This window comes from Bos javanicus, chromosome 12 (genome assembly GCF_032452875.1).
Source record: "Bos javanicus breed banteng chromosome 12, ARS-OSU_banteng_1.0, whole genome shotgun sequence".
NCBI lineage: Eukaryota > Metazoa > Chordata > Mammalia > Artiodactyla > Bovidae > Bos > Bos javanicus.
In genome coordinates this window covers 70,532,636-70,551,477 of record NC_083879.1, presented here as the reverse complement: position 1 = coordinate 70,551,477, position 18,842 = coordinate 70,532,636, and the positions used below count along the sequence as shown (strand labels likewise).

General features: G+C 39.2%; 1 protein-coding gene across 1 annotated transcript in view; it reads right to left on the bottom strand.

Moving 5' to 3' along the window:
- Positions 1–15,978: 15,978 nt before the first annotated feature.
- The window catches only part of LOC133258057 (ATP-binding cassette sub-family C member 4-like), a 395,899-nt gene continuing 393,035 nt past the window's right edge, over positions 15,979–18,842 (bottom strand). The window contains exon 33 of the mRNA XM_061434396.1: positions 15,979–17,082. Within this exon, the coding sequence (XP_061290380.1) occupies positions 17,038–17,082 (45 nt within the window). The 3' untranslated portion in view covers positions 15,979–17,037. The remainder of the gene's footprint in view (positions 17,083–18,842) is intronic.

The following is an 18,842-nucleotide window of genomic DNA, read 5'->3' as shown; positions in this document are numbered from 1 at the left end:
TGAAAAGTGAAAGTGAAGTCACTCAGTCGTGTCTGACTCTTAGCGACCCCATGTACTGCAGCCTACCAGGCTTTTCCATCCATGGGATTTTCTAGGCAAGAGTACAGCTCTCCTAGTGGAGCACAAAGGCAGCCACAGACAAATATTAGTGAATGAGGATGGCTATGCTCCAATAAAACCTCATTTTTGAACACTGAAATTTGAATTTCATATAATTTTCCTATGAGACAAATATTCTTCTTTGGATTCTTTCAACCATTTAAAAATATTAATAAAAAAACTGTTCTTAGCTTACAGGCCATAAGGAACAGATAGTGGGACAGACTTAGCCCCAAATCTCTAAAACACAAAGATGTTTTAAAATAACCACATCAATGTCCAACCTAAAAACAATTACAAATAATTTTAACATCATCAAATACCCTTTTCGTCAATATATAATCACTGTTTAATCTGTCCTTTTATCCTTTCCCTGTCCCGCAGTAGCTCAGTATCCTGCACTCTGTAAATGTCGTCATACTACTTAACACCAGTAGATGGCACTGATAATCGTGACATTAGCTAACAGTTTACACAAAGGAAGACATCATTTGTATGCAATTTGCAATTATAAATCAATATATGAACGCAAAAATTGAAAATAGCCTGTTGACTCTGTGTATCATGCATAAAAGCTCAATACATTCCAATTTCAAGGAAAAATTTTTATGTCAAACAATTTTTTTTTTTAAAGAGGTAAGTAACATGAAAAGCTCCTGTCATCTTTACTAGGTCAACAATTTTTAGTGTTAAATAATGGAGGCCCTTATTTTTTATAATTTTCTGTTTAAGAAAAAAGCAAATTTAATCTATTTGCACAAATGATCTATGTTAAAACTCATTATAAATGTACTATCTGAATAAAAACTTATTTTCAAAACTTGCTCCAGTCTGTTGTGAAGGATGAGGACTTAGGATGTGAAATTTGGATGGAATCTTTAAGCCCATCTAGTTGACCCTTCCTCAGTTAACAGCAAACTTATATCACATTATGAAATCTCATAGCAATGTAATGGTTTTCTGTGCAATTTGCCATCTTTCTGCCAGTAATCTTCCCTTCTTCCCTCCAGCCCAATCCTGCTATAAACATAAGCTATTAAAAATATATAATTACTCAATAAAATTAGTTTCTGACTTTGGCATATTTTGTATAATTCATCTAGAAAAAGAAGTTAAAAAAAATCATCAACCTGAGAGTACAAGTGAGATCATAATTACAGTCATACTCCAAATCTCAATATTGTGTCCTCACACCTGCTTAAATACAACCAGTTCACCCAGCCGCAGAGGACCCAGTCCACGGGGAGTGGGAGAGGGATGTCTCAGAGCTGTTTATTTCCATTGGTATCTGAGGATGTCATGTGATTTACCCAAGACTACACAGGCCATTTGTGTGAGATGAGGGTCTTTTGACTCCAGGCTAACAGAATTCTAATTGGACCTGAGGGTTTGTACTTCATATGCAGTGCTGATATATTCAACACACTGCTTTTTTTAAACAAGTTAAAGTTCTTGTTGTTATAAAGTCTTTAAATTATACTTTTTTAAACAAGTTAAAGTTCTTGTTGTTATAAAGTCTTTAAATTATACTTTTTTAAACAAGTTAAAGTTCTTGTTGTTATAAAGTCTTTAAATTATACTTTTTTAAACAAGTTAAAGTTCTTGTTGTTATAAAGTCTTCAAATTATACCTTTTTCTCCTGCTTGTTACTAGACTATAATATTTTTTTCTAATTCCCATTCCTGTATCAAAATAAAGCCCCATTAGAAAATTTAACAACCCCAGTTTGAGGCAAATGAGGGCCTTATACATTGTTTCTCAAAGTCTAACAAACTCTTCCAAACTACTTGGAGAAGATGGGAAGTCCTACCCAGACAAACTGAATCAGAACTCCTGGGGAAGTTGAAGCCGGAATCTGAATGGTTAACAAGCATCTTTCTTCCCCACAATTAGCAGTGCCATCTACTGGTGAAATGTAGTATGACAACATTTACAGAGTGCAGGACTCAGCTACTGTGGGACAAGTAAAGGATAAAAGGACAGATTACACAGTGATTATATATTAAGACGATAGCGAATCTATCTTCTATGAAATAATTATAAATTCAAATTATTATATATAATATATATTCAAATTGTTATATATATAAATGGGTATTTGATTATGATAAAAATTATTGCTAATTGTTTTTAGGTGGGGCATTTGATACTGTGGTTATTTTAAAACACCCTTGTGTTTTAGAGATTTGCACAGAAAACTATTATATTGCTGTGAGATTTCATAAGGTAATTTCAGTCTGCTGTTAGCTGAGGAGGCTCAACTAGATGGGCTTAAAGATTCCATCCAAATCTCACATCCTGAGTCCTTGTTCTTCACAACAGCCTGGAGCAATTCGAAAAAAAAAAAAAATCTTTTATTCAGATAGTATATTTAAAATGAGTTTTAACCTGCTAAAGTGTGAATTTTATTTTGTCTAGAGTTGAAATAAAATTCAGTGAAATAATGAATGTGAATCTGCTTGGTTCAAAGTTTCTTAGACTGATCCATGATCTTAACAGTCAGTTCTTTAACAACAGCAGCAAAAATCTATGCAAGGATATGTGTTCTTAAATGTAGTTTTTAAATATATGTAAGAACAATATTAAATATGTTTATAAGAGGTTATTACTGAAACAAGACAATGTCCCCTTTACAATGGTACAGCACACCTGGGGACATCAGGAAATAAGGGTACCTCATGTGTCCATGTATGGAGAGGTAAGCAGCATGCTGTCTACTCAACAGTCACCAGCCTATTATGAGTCATAATTTCAGCACATATTTGTGAGAGTTTCAATGTTCCTTGTGTATTAAAACATTTATTTTACTTGGCTCGTAGATGGATCTGAAAGACCCACAGTTTTAAACAAAAAGTCAATTTTGTGGCTCTGAAAACACAAAAAGTTGAACAGTTCATAATGAAAAATTTTAGCCTTCTGAACCTGAAAAACTGGAAGGAGAGCTATCCAAGATGAAATAATGATTTTCAGAGCAACCCATTTCAAAAATGCCCCAATATTGCAAAACATGCCATTTATGTCCTTCTCCCCATTGTCATTACACCCTCTGTGCTCCAACAGAAACAGAATAAATGAAGAGACTTTATGTTGCATCTGATATGAAGTCTGACTCAGCCCCATTGCTCCAAATGTTAGTGCCTAATAAAGGAAGGGACATACAATAGAGTTCATTAAGAATGCATTCAGTATGTTGTATTATAATAAAAAGTGTAAACTGAAAGATGCTTTATTTTTATATAGTCTTTATAATTTGTTCTCAACAAAATAGTTAAATTTGTATAAATTAATTAACTGTCCATTATAGTGTATGCTAAATCATATAAACTATAATAAAAAAACAATTCAAGAGAAAATCTTCATGGCAAACAAACAAATACAGAGATGTTCAACATCACTAGCCATTAAGAAAATTCAAACTAAATGAGATACCACTACACATCCATTAGAATAGCTATGATTAAAAAGACTGACAAAACCAAGTGTTGGTGAGGATGTCAGGAAGATGGAATTCTCATTTATTTCTTAACACAAGACACATTTATTCTCCTACAGTTCTGGAAGCCAGAAGTCTGAAATCAGGGGGCAGGTAGGCCCACACTCCCTCTGGAGGCTCTACCAGAGATCCTCCTCTTCCATCTTCCAGTGGCTGTTGGCTTTCCTTGACTTCCAGCTGCATCTCTCTCTGCTCCACCATCACATCACCTCTCCTCCACTTGTCTACCTCTAAGGTCTCTGAGCCTGTCTTATAAGGATACATGTTATGACACTTAGGATCCACCCAGATAATCTAGGATGAATTCCTCCTCTGGATATCCTTACTTACATCATTCACCATATTAGGTATTTTTCACAGATTCCAGGGATTAAGATACATATGTATCTTTAGACCACTGTTGTTGTTGCACCTCATTTTATGCTGATTGGTTTAGGTTTCAGGTCACTGCTATCTATATAATCAATGTGTGCAGAAGATGAGAGTCCTTTGATGGACCAGGGGTTTGCCAACCCTCTGCTCATCAGGATCACCTCTCCCTCTAGTGATCCTGATCCCAGAGTTAGAGGAGTGGCTGGGCATCAGAAAAACCCCTGAGGTGATTCTACTGTGTAGCCAGGCTTGTAAACCAGTGATTTTGGCAGATCCAAAGTGGCTGCCACTCACTGGGGGTGCCGTGGATGAAAGTTGGGACAAAATCACAGCCCCCTAAATTACAATTACAGTTGTGCTGGTGTGCTCTGTTGATTGAGCAAAAAAGTCTTATGAGGAGAGCTACCCTGGAATCAAGATAATCGCGATGGTGTGATCACTTACCTAGAGCCAGACATCCTGGAATGTGAAGTCAGTTGGATCTTAGAAAGCATCACTACGAACAAAGCTAGTGGAGGTGATGGAATTCCAGTGGAGCTATTCCAAATCCTGAAAGATGATGCTGTGAAAGTACTGCACTCAATATGCCAACAAATTTGGAAAACCCAGCAGTGGCCACAGGACTGGAAAAGGTCAGTTTTCATTCCAATCCCGAAGAAAGGCAATGTCAAAGAATGCTCAAACTACCACATAATTGCACTCATCTCACACGCTAGTAAAGTAATGTTCAAAATTCTCAAAGCCAGGCTTCAGCAATACGTGAACCATGAACTTCCAGATGTTCCAGCTGGTTTTAGAAAAAGCAGAGGAACCAGAGATCAAATTGCCAACATCCACTAGATCATCGAAAAAGCAAGAGAATTCCACAAAAAAAAAAAATATATATTTCTGCTTTATTGACTATGCCAAAGCCTTTGACTGTGTGGATCACAATAAACTGTGGAAAATTCTGAAAGAGATGGGGATACCAGACCACCTGACTTACCTCCTGAGAAACCTATATGCAGGTCAGGAAGCAACAGTTAGAACTGGACATGGAAAAACAGACTGGTTCCAAATAGGAAAAGGAGTACGCCAAGGCTGTATATTGTCACCCTGCTTATTTAAGTTATATGCAGAGTACATCATGAGAAATGCTGTACTGGAAGAAACACAAGCTGGAATCAAGATTTCGGGGAGAAATCTCAATAACCTCAAATATGCAGATGACATCACCCTTAAGGCAGAAAATGAAGAGGAACTAAAAAGCCTCTTGATGAAGGTGAAAGAGGAGAGTGGAAATGTTGTCTTAAAACTCAACATTCAGAAAACGAAGATCATGGCAACTGGTCCTATCACTTCATGGGAAATAGATGGGGAAACAGTGGAAACAGTATCAGACTTATTTTTTTTTGGCTCCAAAATCACTGCAAATGGTGATTTCAGCCATGACATTAAAAGATGTTTACTCCTTGGAAGGAAAGTTATGACCAACCTAGATAGCATATTCAAAAGCAGAGAGATTACTTTGCCAACAAAGGTCTGTCTAGTCAAGGCTATGGTTTTTCCTGTGGTCATGTACGGATGTGAGAGTTGGACTGTGAAGAAAGCTGAGTGCCGAAGAATTGATGCTTTTGAACTGTGGTGTTGGAGAAGGCTCTTGAGAGTCCCTTGGACTGCAAGGAGATCCAACTGGTTAATTCTAAAGGAGATCGGTCCTGGGTGTTCATGGGAAGGACTGATGTTGAAGCTGAATCTCCAATATTTTATCCACCTCATGCAAAGAGTTGACTCAATAGAAAAGATACTGATGCTGGGAGGGATCGGGGGCAGGAGGAGAAGGGGACGACAGAGGATGAGATGGCTGGATGGCATCATCAACTCAATGGACATGAGTTTGAGTGAACTACAGGAGTTGGTGATGGACAGGGAGGCCTGGCGTGCTGCAATTCATGGGGTCACAAAGAGTCGGACATGACTCAATGACTGAACTAAACTGAAGCCTAGAATCAGAAATATTTTAAACTTAAAATTATATTATATATTTTTTAACTTCAAAAATGAATATAGTAAAGTTGCAGGATATAAAATCAGCACACAGAAATCCCTTGCATTCCTATACACTAATAATAAGAAAACAGAAGGAGAAACTAAGGATACAATTCCATTCATCATTGCAATGAAAAGAATAAAATACTTAGGAATATATCTACCTAAAGAAAAAAAAGACCTATATATAGAAAGCTATAAAACACTGGTGAAATAAATCGAAGAGGACACTAATAGATGGAGAAATATACCATGTTCATGGATCAGTAGAATCAATATAGTGAAAATGAGTATACTACCCAAAGCAATCTATAGATTCAATGCAATCCCTATCAAGCTACCAACGGTATTTTTCACAGAGCTAGAACAAATAATTTCACAATTTGTATGGAAATACAAAAAAAAAAAAAAAAAACTCAAATAGCCAAAGCAATCTTGAGAAAGAAGAATGGAACTGGAGGAAACAACCTGCCTGGCTTCAGGCTCTACTACAAAGCCACGGTCATCAAGACAGTATGGTACTGGCACAAAGACAGAAATATAGATCAATGGAACAAAATAGAAAGCCCAGAGATAAATCCACAAACCTATGGACACCTTATCTTTGACAAAGGAGGCAAGAATATACCATGGATTAAAGATAATCTCTTTAACAAGTGGTGCTGGGAAAACTGGTCAACCACTTGTAAAAGAATGAAACTAGAACACTTTCTAAGACCATACACAAAAATAAATTCAAAATGGATTAAAGATCTAAACATAAGACCAGAAAATATAAAACTCCTAGAGGAGAACATAGGCAAAACACTCTCCGACATAAATCACAGCAGGATCCTCTATGACCCATCTCCCAGAATATTGGAAATAAAAGCAAAAATAAATAAATGGGACCTGCTGCTGCTAAGTCACTTCAGTCGTGTCCGACTCTGTGCGACCCCTTAGACGGCAGCCGACTAGGCTCCCCTGTCCCTGGGATTCTCCAGGCAAGAACACTGGAGTGGGTTGCCATTTCCTTCTCCAATGCATGAAAGTGAAAAGTGAAAAGTGACTCCTAGCGACCCCATGGACTACAGTCTACCAGGCTCCTCGGTCCATGGGATTTTCCAGGCAAGAGTACTGGAGTAGGTTGCCATTGCCTCCTCCAAAATGGGACCTAATAAAACTTAAAAGCTTCTGCACAATAAAGGAAACTATAAGCTAGGTGCAAAGACAGCATTCAGAATGGGAGAAAATAATAGCAAATGAAGCAACTGATAAACAACTAATCTCAAAAATATACAAGCAATTCCTGCAGGTCAATTACAGAAAAATAAATGACTCAATCAAAAAATAGGCCAAAGAACTAAATATACATTTCTCCAAAGAAGACATACAGATGGCTAACAAACACATGAAAAGATGCTCAACATTACTCATTATCAGAGAAATGCAAATCAAAACCACAATGCTGTACCATTTCACGTCAGTCAGAATGGCTTCAATCCAACAGTCTACAAGCAATAAATGCTGGAGAGGATGTGGAGAAAAGGGAACCCTCTCACACTGTTGGTGGGAATGCAAACTAGTACAGCCACTATGCAGAACAATGTGGAGATTCCTTAAAAAACTGGAAATAGAATTGCCTTATGACCCAGCAATCCCACCGCTGGGCATACACACTGAGGAAACTAGAATTGAAAGAGACACATGTACCCCAATGTTCATTGCAGCATTATTTATAATAGCCAGGACATGGAAGCAACCTAGATGTCCATCAGCAGATGAATGGGTAAGAAATCTGCAGTACATATACACAATGGAGTATTACTCAGCCATTAAAAAGAATACATTTGAATCAGTTCTAATGAGGTGGATGAAACTGGAGCCATTCTACAGAGTGAAGTAAGCCAGAAATAAAAACAGCAATACAGTATCAGATCAGATCAGATCAGATCAGTCACTCAGTCATGTCCAAGTCTTTGCGACCCCATGAATCGCAGCATGCCAGGCCTCCCTGTCCATCACCAACTCCCAGAGTTCACTGAGACTCAGGTCCATCGAGTCAGTGATGCCATCCAGCCATCTCATCCTCTGTCGTCCCCTTCTCCTCTTGCCCCCAATCCCTCCCAGCATCAGAGTCTTTTCCAATGAGTCAACTCTTCCCATGAGGTAGCCAAAGTACTAGAGTTTCAGCTTTAGCATCATTCCTGCCAAAGAAATCCCAGGGCTGATCTCCTTCAGAATGGACTGGTTGGATCTCCTTGCAGTCCAAGGGACTCTCAAGAGTCTTCTCCAACACCACAGTTCAAAAGCATCAATTCTTTGGCACTCAGCCTTAGCCTTCTTCACAGTCCAACTCTTACATCCATACATGACCACAGGAAAAACCATAGCCTTGACTAGACAAACCTTTGATGGCAAATTAATGTCTCTGCTTTTGAATATGCTATCTAGGTTGGACATAACTTTCCTTCCAAGAAGTAAGCGTCTTTTAATTTCATGGCTGCAGCCACCATCTGCAGTGATTTTGGAGCCCAGGAAAATAAAGTCTGACACTGTTTCTGCTGTTTCTATTTCCCTTGAAGTGATGGGACCGGATGCCATGATCTTCGTTTTCTGAATGTTGAGCTTTAAGCCAACTTTTTCACTCTCCACTTTCACTTTCATCAAGAAGCTTTTGAATTCCTCTTCACTTTCTGCCATAAGGATGGTGTCATCTGCATATCTGAGGTTATTGATATTTCTCCCGGCAATCTTGATTCCAGCTTGTGTTTCTTCCAGTCCAGCGTTTCTCATGATGTACTCTGCATATAAGTTAAATAAACAGGGTGACAATATACAGCCTTGACGTACTCCTTTTCTTATTTGGAACCAGTCTGTTGTTGCATGCCCAGTTCTAACTGTTCTTCCTGACCTGCATACAAATTTCTCAAGAGGCAGATCAGGTGGTCTGGTATTCCCATCTCTTTCATAATTTTCCACAGTTTTTGTGATCCACACAGTCAAAGGCTTTGGCATAGTCAATAAAGCAGAAATAGATGTTTTTCTGGAACTCTCTTGCTTTTTCCATAATCCAGAGGATGTTGGCAATTTATACTAATGCATATATATGGAATTTAGAAAGATTGTAACAATAACCCTGTACGTGAGACAGCAAAAGAAACACAGATATATAGAACAGTCTTTTGGACTCTGTGGGAGAGGGAGATGGTGGGATAATTTGGGAGAATGGCATTGAAACATGTATAATATCATATATGAAATGAATCGCCAGTCCAAGTTTGATGCATGATACTGGTTACTTGGGGCTGGTGCATTGGGACGATCCAGAGGGATGGTACAGGGAGGGAGGAGGGAGAGGGTTTGGGGTAAACACGTGTATACCTGTGGTGGACTCATGTTGATGTATGGCAAAACCAATACAATATTATAAAGTAATTAACCTCCAATTAAAATAAATTTTAAAAAATAAACTTAAACTTAAAACCCTATCTCCTACATGAGTTTGAAAAAGAGCATCACATGTTTTCTCGACATTCCATTTATTTTTGTTTATAGTTAACAGTAGGTAAGCATATGCATTGAGGATTGCCTCCCAACAGTTCTTTGTGGTCCTTGTCCACTGGATGGGAACCCCACATTCATACCTGAGCTGCCAGCTTTCCTCTGCCTCCCATAGAGATGGCAGAGGACTGGAGGGTCATGGTAGGTACAGGGACATCAATAAAGGCAGAGAGTGCTATGCACTCCTGCTCATGTGTGGTGCCCAGACTCTCAAAGATTACCTGTAATTGTGTGCATGTGCATGTGTACACACATACAGCAGGCATGGCTAGGCTGAGTCCTGCAGGTAACATGAGGAAAGATAACTCGGGCTCCCACCTACAGAGTGCAGGTGAGGAGTGGTGGCCAGGTGAACTCACTGGGTATCACCACATTCATATTTGCAAGCAGGATCTCATCCCTTTATTTTTTAAAACTGTTTTGAAGAACTTAGCATCATTTTTTTTATTTAAGTATTGTTGATTTACAATATTATGTTAGTTTCAAGTGGACAGCAAAGATGATTCAGTTATATATATAATATGTACACTATATATATATATATATATATATATATATATATATAATATTTTTTTCAGATTCTTTTCCATGAAGGTTATTAAAATATATTGAATATTGTTCCCTGTGCTCTACAGTAGGTTCTTGCTGGCAGAGCTGGTAGGGGAGGACCAGGGCCTGTAGTGTGAGAACAGAGCCCATGGATGCATCAGGACATGGGCAAAGAGGGGACCAGGTTGCCCTTAGAACAGGGCAAGAGACCTCTGCCCTGAGCCACACACTTTAGAGAACCCCAGTCTAGTCCTCCGCTGACACCCTCCTCCCAGTCCCCATAGGGTGAAGCCCCTAAGAGCCAAGGGGACACACCCCAGTCCAGAGCCCTCTCCTCCAGGTGCTTGCTTGGCAAAGTGTGGTCCACAGAGCACCAGCATCAACATCCCATATGGCACCAGCAATGAAGGTGCAGAGTCTTAACCATTCAACTGACAGGGAATTACCACTATGGTCTAATTTTAAATATAAATATGGTAACAAATATGGTAACAAAGAAGGTAGTAGAGCTAACTACATATCCAGTATTGTTCTAAAGTAGTGCTTCTCACATCTCAGATTGAGTCAGCTTTTATATTTTCAGCCCATTGCAACCTAATCACTGATCCATTGTGCACAGTTAGTGTGCAGCTCAGCCATGTGCACCTCCTCCTGCAAGTGCAACACTCACAATGGTCCCTGGGCTGTTCAAGATCCCACCCATCCTGAGTATGGACGTCACTGCAACAGCAGATGGCTGTGAGTTTCTAGCTTTCTTGAATTTTCTGTACTTATTTCAGACCTGGTTACAAACAGGTCATGAACTGGCACTAGCTCACAGACCATCTTCTGTGACTGTCTCTGATGTATTTAATCTTTGAAATTGCTCTCTGAGAAACATACTACTCCCATCTCAACGTTACAAAGAAACTGAAGCACAGTGGGCTTCCCAACCTTAACAGCCCACAATTAACAGGTAGCAGAACTCGTATCCAAACCCAGTCAGTAATGCCCAGAGGAGCCAGTATTTGTCCCTAGAAGGCTGACTCCAGAGTTTGTGCTCCTCCCCATGTGCTTACATCATTTTAACTATATGTTAAATGAAGAGGAACAGTTATAACTTAGGCTGTCAGATGAGAACCTACTCAAATACATCCTTTACAGTCTCTTACCTACTTTCAGACATACCCATCTTGCTCTCTTCTCTTGATGATTAAGAATCACCAAGGTCAGTGATTCCATCCTTTGCTTCTTTGGATGCTTTCTGTCCATCCATCATCCAACCAAAGCAACTGCTCAAGAGCAGAAGTTATATTCATTTTCCAGATGAAGAAGCTGAGATTCAGAAGCTGAGACTTACCTATGCAAGTAATTAAGGCTACATGGCTATACGGTATCCAGAGCCCATTTTGTCAAGGTTGGTGCCAGTTTATTATGTTGGTAACTCAGCTAGTTATTTCCTTTCACTCCCAAGTGTCCCAGTTGGACACTACACTTTTTGAACACCTACACTGCTAGCAAGTAGCAGATAAAGAATTGGCATGCAGATCAATATGACTGACTCCAAACCCAGGGCTTTCTGTTATCCCAGGCTGCTGCTGCTGCTGCTGCTGGTGCTAAGTCACTTCAGTTGTGTCTGACTCTGTGCAACCCCATAGATGGCAGCCCACCAGGCTCTCCCAACCCTGGGATTCTCCAGGCAAGAACACTGGAGTGGGTTGCCGTTTCCTTTTCCATTGCATGAAAGTGAAAAGTGAAAGTGAAGTCCCTCAGTTGTGTCCCCACGAACTGCAGCCTACCAGGGTCCTCCGTCCATGGGATTTTCCAGGCAAGAGTACTTGGGTGGGTTGCCATTGCCTTCTCCAGGCTACCTCTTAAAATTTCAAAATCATAACGTTCAGAAAGAATATTTGTTTTCAGTCAAAATTCATTCAGCAATGAGCATCCCTTATGCTGTTTGACAGACACTGTGCTGTAAGGCTAGCCAGGTGACTCAGTGATAAAGAATCTGCCTGCCAATGCAGGAGATGCAGGTATGATCCCTGGGTCCAGAAAATCCCCTGGAAAAGGAAATGACAACCCACTTCAGTATTCTTACCTGGGAGATCCCATGGACAGAGGAGCCTAGTGGCCTACAATCCATGGGATTGCAAAAGAGTTGGACACAATTTAGCGACTAATGAACAACAAAAATGTGATAGACATTGTGCTGCAAGATGTAATTAAAAAGTAAACAGGGTACAGTTTAAAGTTTTTAGAAGCTTGTGGTTTAGTAAGAAAACAAACCACCTATGAATACTCATAGTCAGGGTAGGCTACATAATTTACAGAACCCAGTGCAAAATGGAAAAAGAAGGGACCCTTGTTCAAAAATTAAGTATTTCAAGATGGTGAGAACAGGCACTAGCCAAGCATTATTGGGTTTAACAAATGAGAGGTGACCAGGGTATCAGAGAAATAAGCATTAACTAGGATGATGAATGATCTTGAGATTGCTTCCTAGAAGAGGTGACAACTGGGCTGACCGTACAGAATGAGGATTTCTCCCCTACATGGACATCCTCCTTTATTTTTTAAACCATAGGGAATACCGGAGAATCAGTTACTCAGTCATTTTAGTGAAACATCAATCACCAAGAGTTTCCATCACAGTGCACACTCATCACCTACCTCTGGAGCTGTGACACACCCATGAGGGGCATGCAGTTGTGCTGTTCAGACCTCCCTTCACGGACTCACTGCCCAGCCACTAGAAGTGCTGCTAGTGGGTGACCTTAAGCCACCAGCCACCCTGGGCGCAACCTTTGTACAATGACCCATCCAGGTGGATGTATGAAAAGCTGGCCAGTGGATATGTCACAACAATCCCAAAGGGTCATCACATCAGAACTCCCATGGATCAGCTAAGGTCATCTGGCCAGTGCTCCAGCTTGATTTTTTTCCTCTGCCCTATCCCATTTCTTCCCTCTTGATTCCACAAGTGCTGATCCTAATGGCACCCTTAATACATATGCCAATACTGAACTCCATCCAAGACTGCATGTCAGAGAACCAATCTGTAGCATGTATCAAAAAACATTCAGTTCTTGACCAGGATTTTTATTTGAAAACACTGTTTACATACATAACATTTCTAAATCACCAAGTAAAATATAAAATGGAAACAAGGACTCTCTGTGTGAGTGTGGATATCTTTGGTTTAAAATCCTCAATCTAATGTCTGACTAAAACAAAATTAAGTTTTAGGTTAATAACAAAAGAAAATTAATATGTTGAACCATATGAAACTGCCATTTTTATAGGTTAAAACAAGGCTGTATGTGATTTTCACATGGTTTAATCTCATAGTAAAAAGCAATTCGCATTTGAAATTTAGAGAACATTACACTTATGAATAACTCATGGGTAAAAGATATAATGAATAAAATTAAAAATTAGAAAATACCTAAATACAATGGTTATTGATCAGTGCTAAGTACCAAAACTTGTAGTTGCAGCTAAAGTGAGTCTTAGGGGAAAAAAGTAGGCTTTGTGTACTTAATTTTTAACTTAATCACTTTTCTAATACAAGTTTCTAATTTAAGAATTTAGTGAAAAATATCACAAAGTAAATGAAGAAAAGTTAAAGGAAAGAAAGAATAATATAGTGAAACTACCAAAAAAAAAAAAAAAGGAAAAGAAACCCACCAAAGGGTCAATGAAGCAAAAAAAAATTATTCTTTGAAAATTAATAGGAAAAAGTCATTCAAGACTTTAAAATAAATAAATTTAAAAAAATTTAAAAATTAAAATAAAAAAAAAGACTTTTCAAGGAAAAAAACAGGGCAAAGTCACAAAGTTAAAAAGCAAAGAACAACATAATTTTAGATGCATCAGAGATTAAACATTTAAGATACTATGAATAATTTTATGCCAGTCAAGCTCAACACTCACAGAAACAAATCCACTGCTAAAGAAATAAAACTTCACCAAAAATGACTCTGTAGAAATAACACACTGAAAAGTACTAATATAATTAACAAAAATTAAATAGATGTTGATTGTTGTACAATATTGTGGATACAACTAATGCCACTGAATTGTATGTTTAAAAATGGTAATATGGCAAATTTTATGTTATCTATACTGTACCATCGGAGAAGGCAATGGCACCCCACTCCAGTACTCTTGCTTGGAAAATCCCATGGACGGAGGAGCCTGGTGGGCTGCAGTCCATGGGGTCGCTAGAAGTCGGACACGACTGAGCGACTTCACTTTCATTTTTCACTTTCATGCATTGGAGGAGGAAATGGAAACCCACTCCAGAATTCTTGCCTGGAGAATCCCAGGGACGGGGGAGCCTGGTGGGCTGCCATCTATGGGGTCGCACAGAGTCGGACATGACTGAAGCGACTTAACAGCAGTATCAGATCAGATCAGATCAGTCGCTCAGTCGTGTCCGACTCTTTGCGACCCCATGAATCACAGCATGCCAGGCCTCCCTGTACATCACCAACTCCCAGAGTTCACTCAGACTCACATCCATCGAGGCAGTGATGCCATCCAGCCATCTCATCCTCTGTCGTCCCCTTCTCCTCCTGCCCCCAATGCCTCCCAGCATCAGAGTCTTTTCCAGTTAGTCAACTCTTCACATGAGGTGGCCAAAGGACTGGAGTTTCAGCTTTGGCATCATTTCTTCCAAAGAAATCCCAGGGCTGATCTCCTTCAGAATGGACTGGTTGGATCTCCTTGCAGTCCAAGGGACTCTCAAGAGTCTTCTCCAACACCACAGTTCAAAGGCATCAATTCTTCGGCGCTCAGCTTTCTTCACAGTCCAACTCTTACATCCATACATGACCACAGGAAAAACCATAGCCTTGACCAGACCAACCTTTGTTGGCAAATTAATGTCTCTGCTTTTCAATATGCTATCTAGGTTGGTCATAACTTTCCTTCCAAGGAGTAAGCGTCTTTTAATTTCATGGCTGCAGTCACCATCTGTAGTGATTTTGGAGCCCAGAAAAATAAAGTCTGACACTGTTTCCACTGTTTCCCCATCTATTTCCCATGAAGTGGTGGGACCAGATGCCATGATCTTCGTTTTCTGAATGTTGAGCTTTAAGCCAACTTTTTCACTCTCCACTTTCACTTTCATCAAGAGGCTTTTTATTTCTCTTCACTTTCTGCCATAAGGGTGGTGTCATCTGCATATCTGAGGGTATTGATATTTCTCCGGGAAATCTTGATTCCAGTTTGTGTTTCTTCCAGTCTGGCATTTCTCATGATGTACTCTGCATATAAGTTAAATAAGCAGGGTGACAATATACAGCCTTGACGAACTCCTTTTCCTATTTGGAACCAGTCTGTTGTTGCATGTCCAGTTCTAACTGTTGCTTCCTGACCTGCATACAAATTTCTCAAGAGGCAGATCAGGTGGTCTGGTATTCCCATCTCTTTCAGAATTTTCCACAGTTTATTGTGATCCACACAGTCAAAGGCTTTGGCATAGTCAATAAAGCAGAAATAGATGTTTTTCTGGAACTCTCTTGCTTTTTCGATGATCCAGCGGATGTTGGCCATTTGACCTCTGGTTCCTCTGCCTTTTCTAAAACCAGCTTGACCATCTGGAATTTCACGGTTCATGTATTGCTGAAGCCTGGCTTTGAGAATTTTGAGCATTAGTTTACTAGCATGTGAGATGAGTGCAATTGTGCGGTAGTTTGAGCATTCTTTGGCATTGCCTTTCTTTGGGATTGGGATGAAAACTGACCTTCTCCAGTCCTGTGGCCACTGCTGAGTTTTCCAAATTTGCTGGCATATTGAGTGCAGCACTTTCACAGCATCATCTTTCAGGATTTGGAATAGTTCAACTGGAATTCCATCACCTCCACTAGCTTTGTTCGTAGTGATACTTTCTGAGGCCCACTTGACTTCACATTCCAGGATGTCTGGCTCTAGGTGACTGATCACACCATTGTGATTATCTGGGTCATGAAGATCTTTTTGTACAGTTCTTCTGTGTATTCTTGCCATCTCTTCTTAATATCTTCTGCTTCTGTTAGGTCCATACCATTTCTGTCCTTTATCGAGCTCATCTTTGCATGAAATGTTCCTTTGGTATCTCTGATTTTCTTGAAGAGATCCCTAGTCTTTCCCATTTTGTTGTTTTCCTCTATTTCTTTGCACTGTACCATAAAATAAATGTAAAAAAAATCCCCAATCTAGAAGACAATCAATGATCATGTCTGTTCTTCATTATCAAATGCCCTCAAAGGGTTCTTATTTTGAGAAAGCATGTTTTCTCTCCCTTCTCTTTTAAGATATAAAATTAAATATTGTCCTTCTGTATCTTAATCACATATCTTCTTTTTCGGGAGCACCACTCTCCCCTATAATATCACTTAGAGTATATTTTTTTGTTTTTCCTATCAGTTTTCTCTGTAGTATTTTAACCAGAGGTCTTTGGGTGAAATAATTGATCCTAGTTATATTAAAGGCAGTTGTGAAACAAAAAAGCAACCTCACAGTTTTCAAGTAAACAGAATCCTTGATATTACTGGAAAGTAATATGTAATTCTGGGAACAGTAAAAAAAAAAAAAAAATCTGTGACAAATTTGTTTTATAACTTAGAAAATAAGCTTTAGCTCTGGACTCTCTCAAGGCACAAAACCTGGGAGACAGATTTTATTGGTGGCTTGCTTCTCAGATTTGGATAAAGAAAAAAAATAGTATAACCTTTCAAAATTAATAAGTCATTTTGTAAGAGTTTGAAATCACTGTGTGAAGTTGGAGAGAGATAAATCCAAATAAACTAACATCTTGTATGTGTAAATATTTGTTGCTGGTATAAAGAAGTACAATTTAGTTTATGCAAGGCAAATACTATTGGAGAAATGCCTTCAGAATAGACTTGACTTCACAGGAGGATCACACTGCTATCTCAAAAATAGTTAAGATTAAGGTCTGTCCATTGGAAGCATTCATAACCACACAGTCACTGAGCATCATCATTATCTGGATAATTCCTTTTGAAGTACACCTGAAAAAAAAAAAAAAGAAAGAAATAAAAACAACACACTTAAAAGCTGTAAAGTCCCTTCTAAAGCAACACATTTCTAGGGTCACTTTTTCATGTGAAACAAATCATAACACTAATGGAGGCACAATTTTTAAACCCAGTGATGTGTTTATTCTATGAAGGATGTTGCCCCATTAAAACCCTCAATGGGGCTGGGCTGAATGCCAAACGTGATTCCCTTGGGTTCTAATCATTCTGATTCACAGATAAGCTTTAATCACTAACTGATAACCAAAATCATTTTACAGAATTAAAACATGGAGATAAATTATAAACAAGATTACAAAGAGGCTGGGATCTAGTGTCTGCATGAGGGTGTCTCACTTTTACACAAAAATGAGCACCATCAATCTAGATGTTAATATCAGGTTTGCCAGGCCTTTGAATTCTTGAATTTTACCAATTTCTAGCTGAACTGGAAGAGACAGAGGTTTTCTGATAAATGTATAATCAGAACATAAAGGAAGTGAAGTGCTGTCAAATTTGTCCATTCTACAATCATCAGTTTTTGTAGCTGCACCGTATCTTGGTTTCTTGATGAATGCACATAACAAAATGAAATAATGTCAAGACTTGTGAGCTCTTACCTCTAAATGTGTTTGGGTGAAAAAGGACTTCAAATGTCATTTTTTTTCCCCCAAATAAGAATGTGTGAACTTTTGTTTGAGTGTTTAAAACACAAAATGTGCCATCTATCTGAAGCTGACTCATGTCATGAGCTAGGTTTCTAGGTCATGTGATCCAGATTCATTTTATGAAACTTGATTCTAAGTCCATTTGTAAATGTTATCAACAAAGTTATCATGAGAGATAGTGGGCTTCACATATGAAACAGAAAAGCTCTGAGACACCTACCTTTATATTAGGTGTACTTTTTCTCATTACACACTTGCTATTCCCTAAACAGCACTGCATATGAAATGATATATATCAAAATGTCCCTTAAGTTAAGGATAAAAACAAGAAATTCTCCAAGAATGTTTAGGGCCCATGGATGAAATCTCAGGCTAGTTCCATTACAAATGCAAGGATTAAAAAAAAAAAAGGTTGGGGAGGGGAAGCTTTGGATCCAGTGGTTCAGAATCCACCTGCCAATGCAGGGGACAAAGGTTTGATCCCTAGTCCAGGAAGATCCACATATCATAGGGCAGCTAAGTCTGTGTGCCATAACTACTGAGTCCACATGTCTCTATTATGAATCCTGTATGCCACAGCTACTGAAGCCAGTGCATCCTAGAGCTCATGCTCTATAACAAGAGAAGTAAGAAAAGCCTGCACACCACAACTATAGAATAGCCCCCTGCTCACCACAACTAGAGAAAGCCTGTGTGCAGTAATGAAGACCCAGCACAGCAAAAACTAGATAAATAAATAAAAATTTTTAAAGTAAAAAAAGTAAGCCCTTTTAAGGTGGCATTGTTGGGGGCACTCAAGTTGAGGGGCAAGCCCCCATAGGCGCTTCTTTATCTGTGTACTCTGAGGTGGCAGGGTACTGCCTACATGAGCTCCAGGGGTAGGTGTAAGCTGATGCTGCCACCTCAGACCCCAGAGGCAGGCACGGACAGATGCTACTACCACCTCCAAGGGTCCTGTGAGTTGATGCAGGTCACTTCCCCCACCTTCCTTGAAGTATGCCTGGCTCACCACCACTGCCAAGGCACCCGTGACTGGCAGCCAAGTGCCTTCCTGGAGAGTGCACATGCCATATACCCACAAAACTG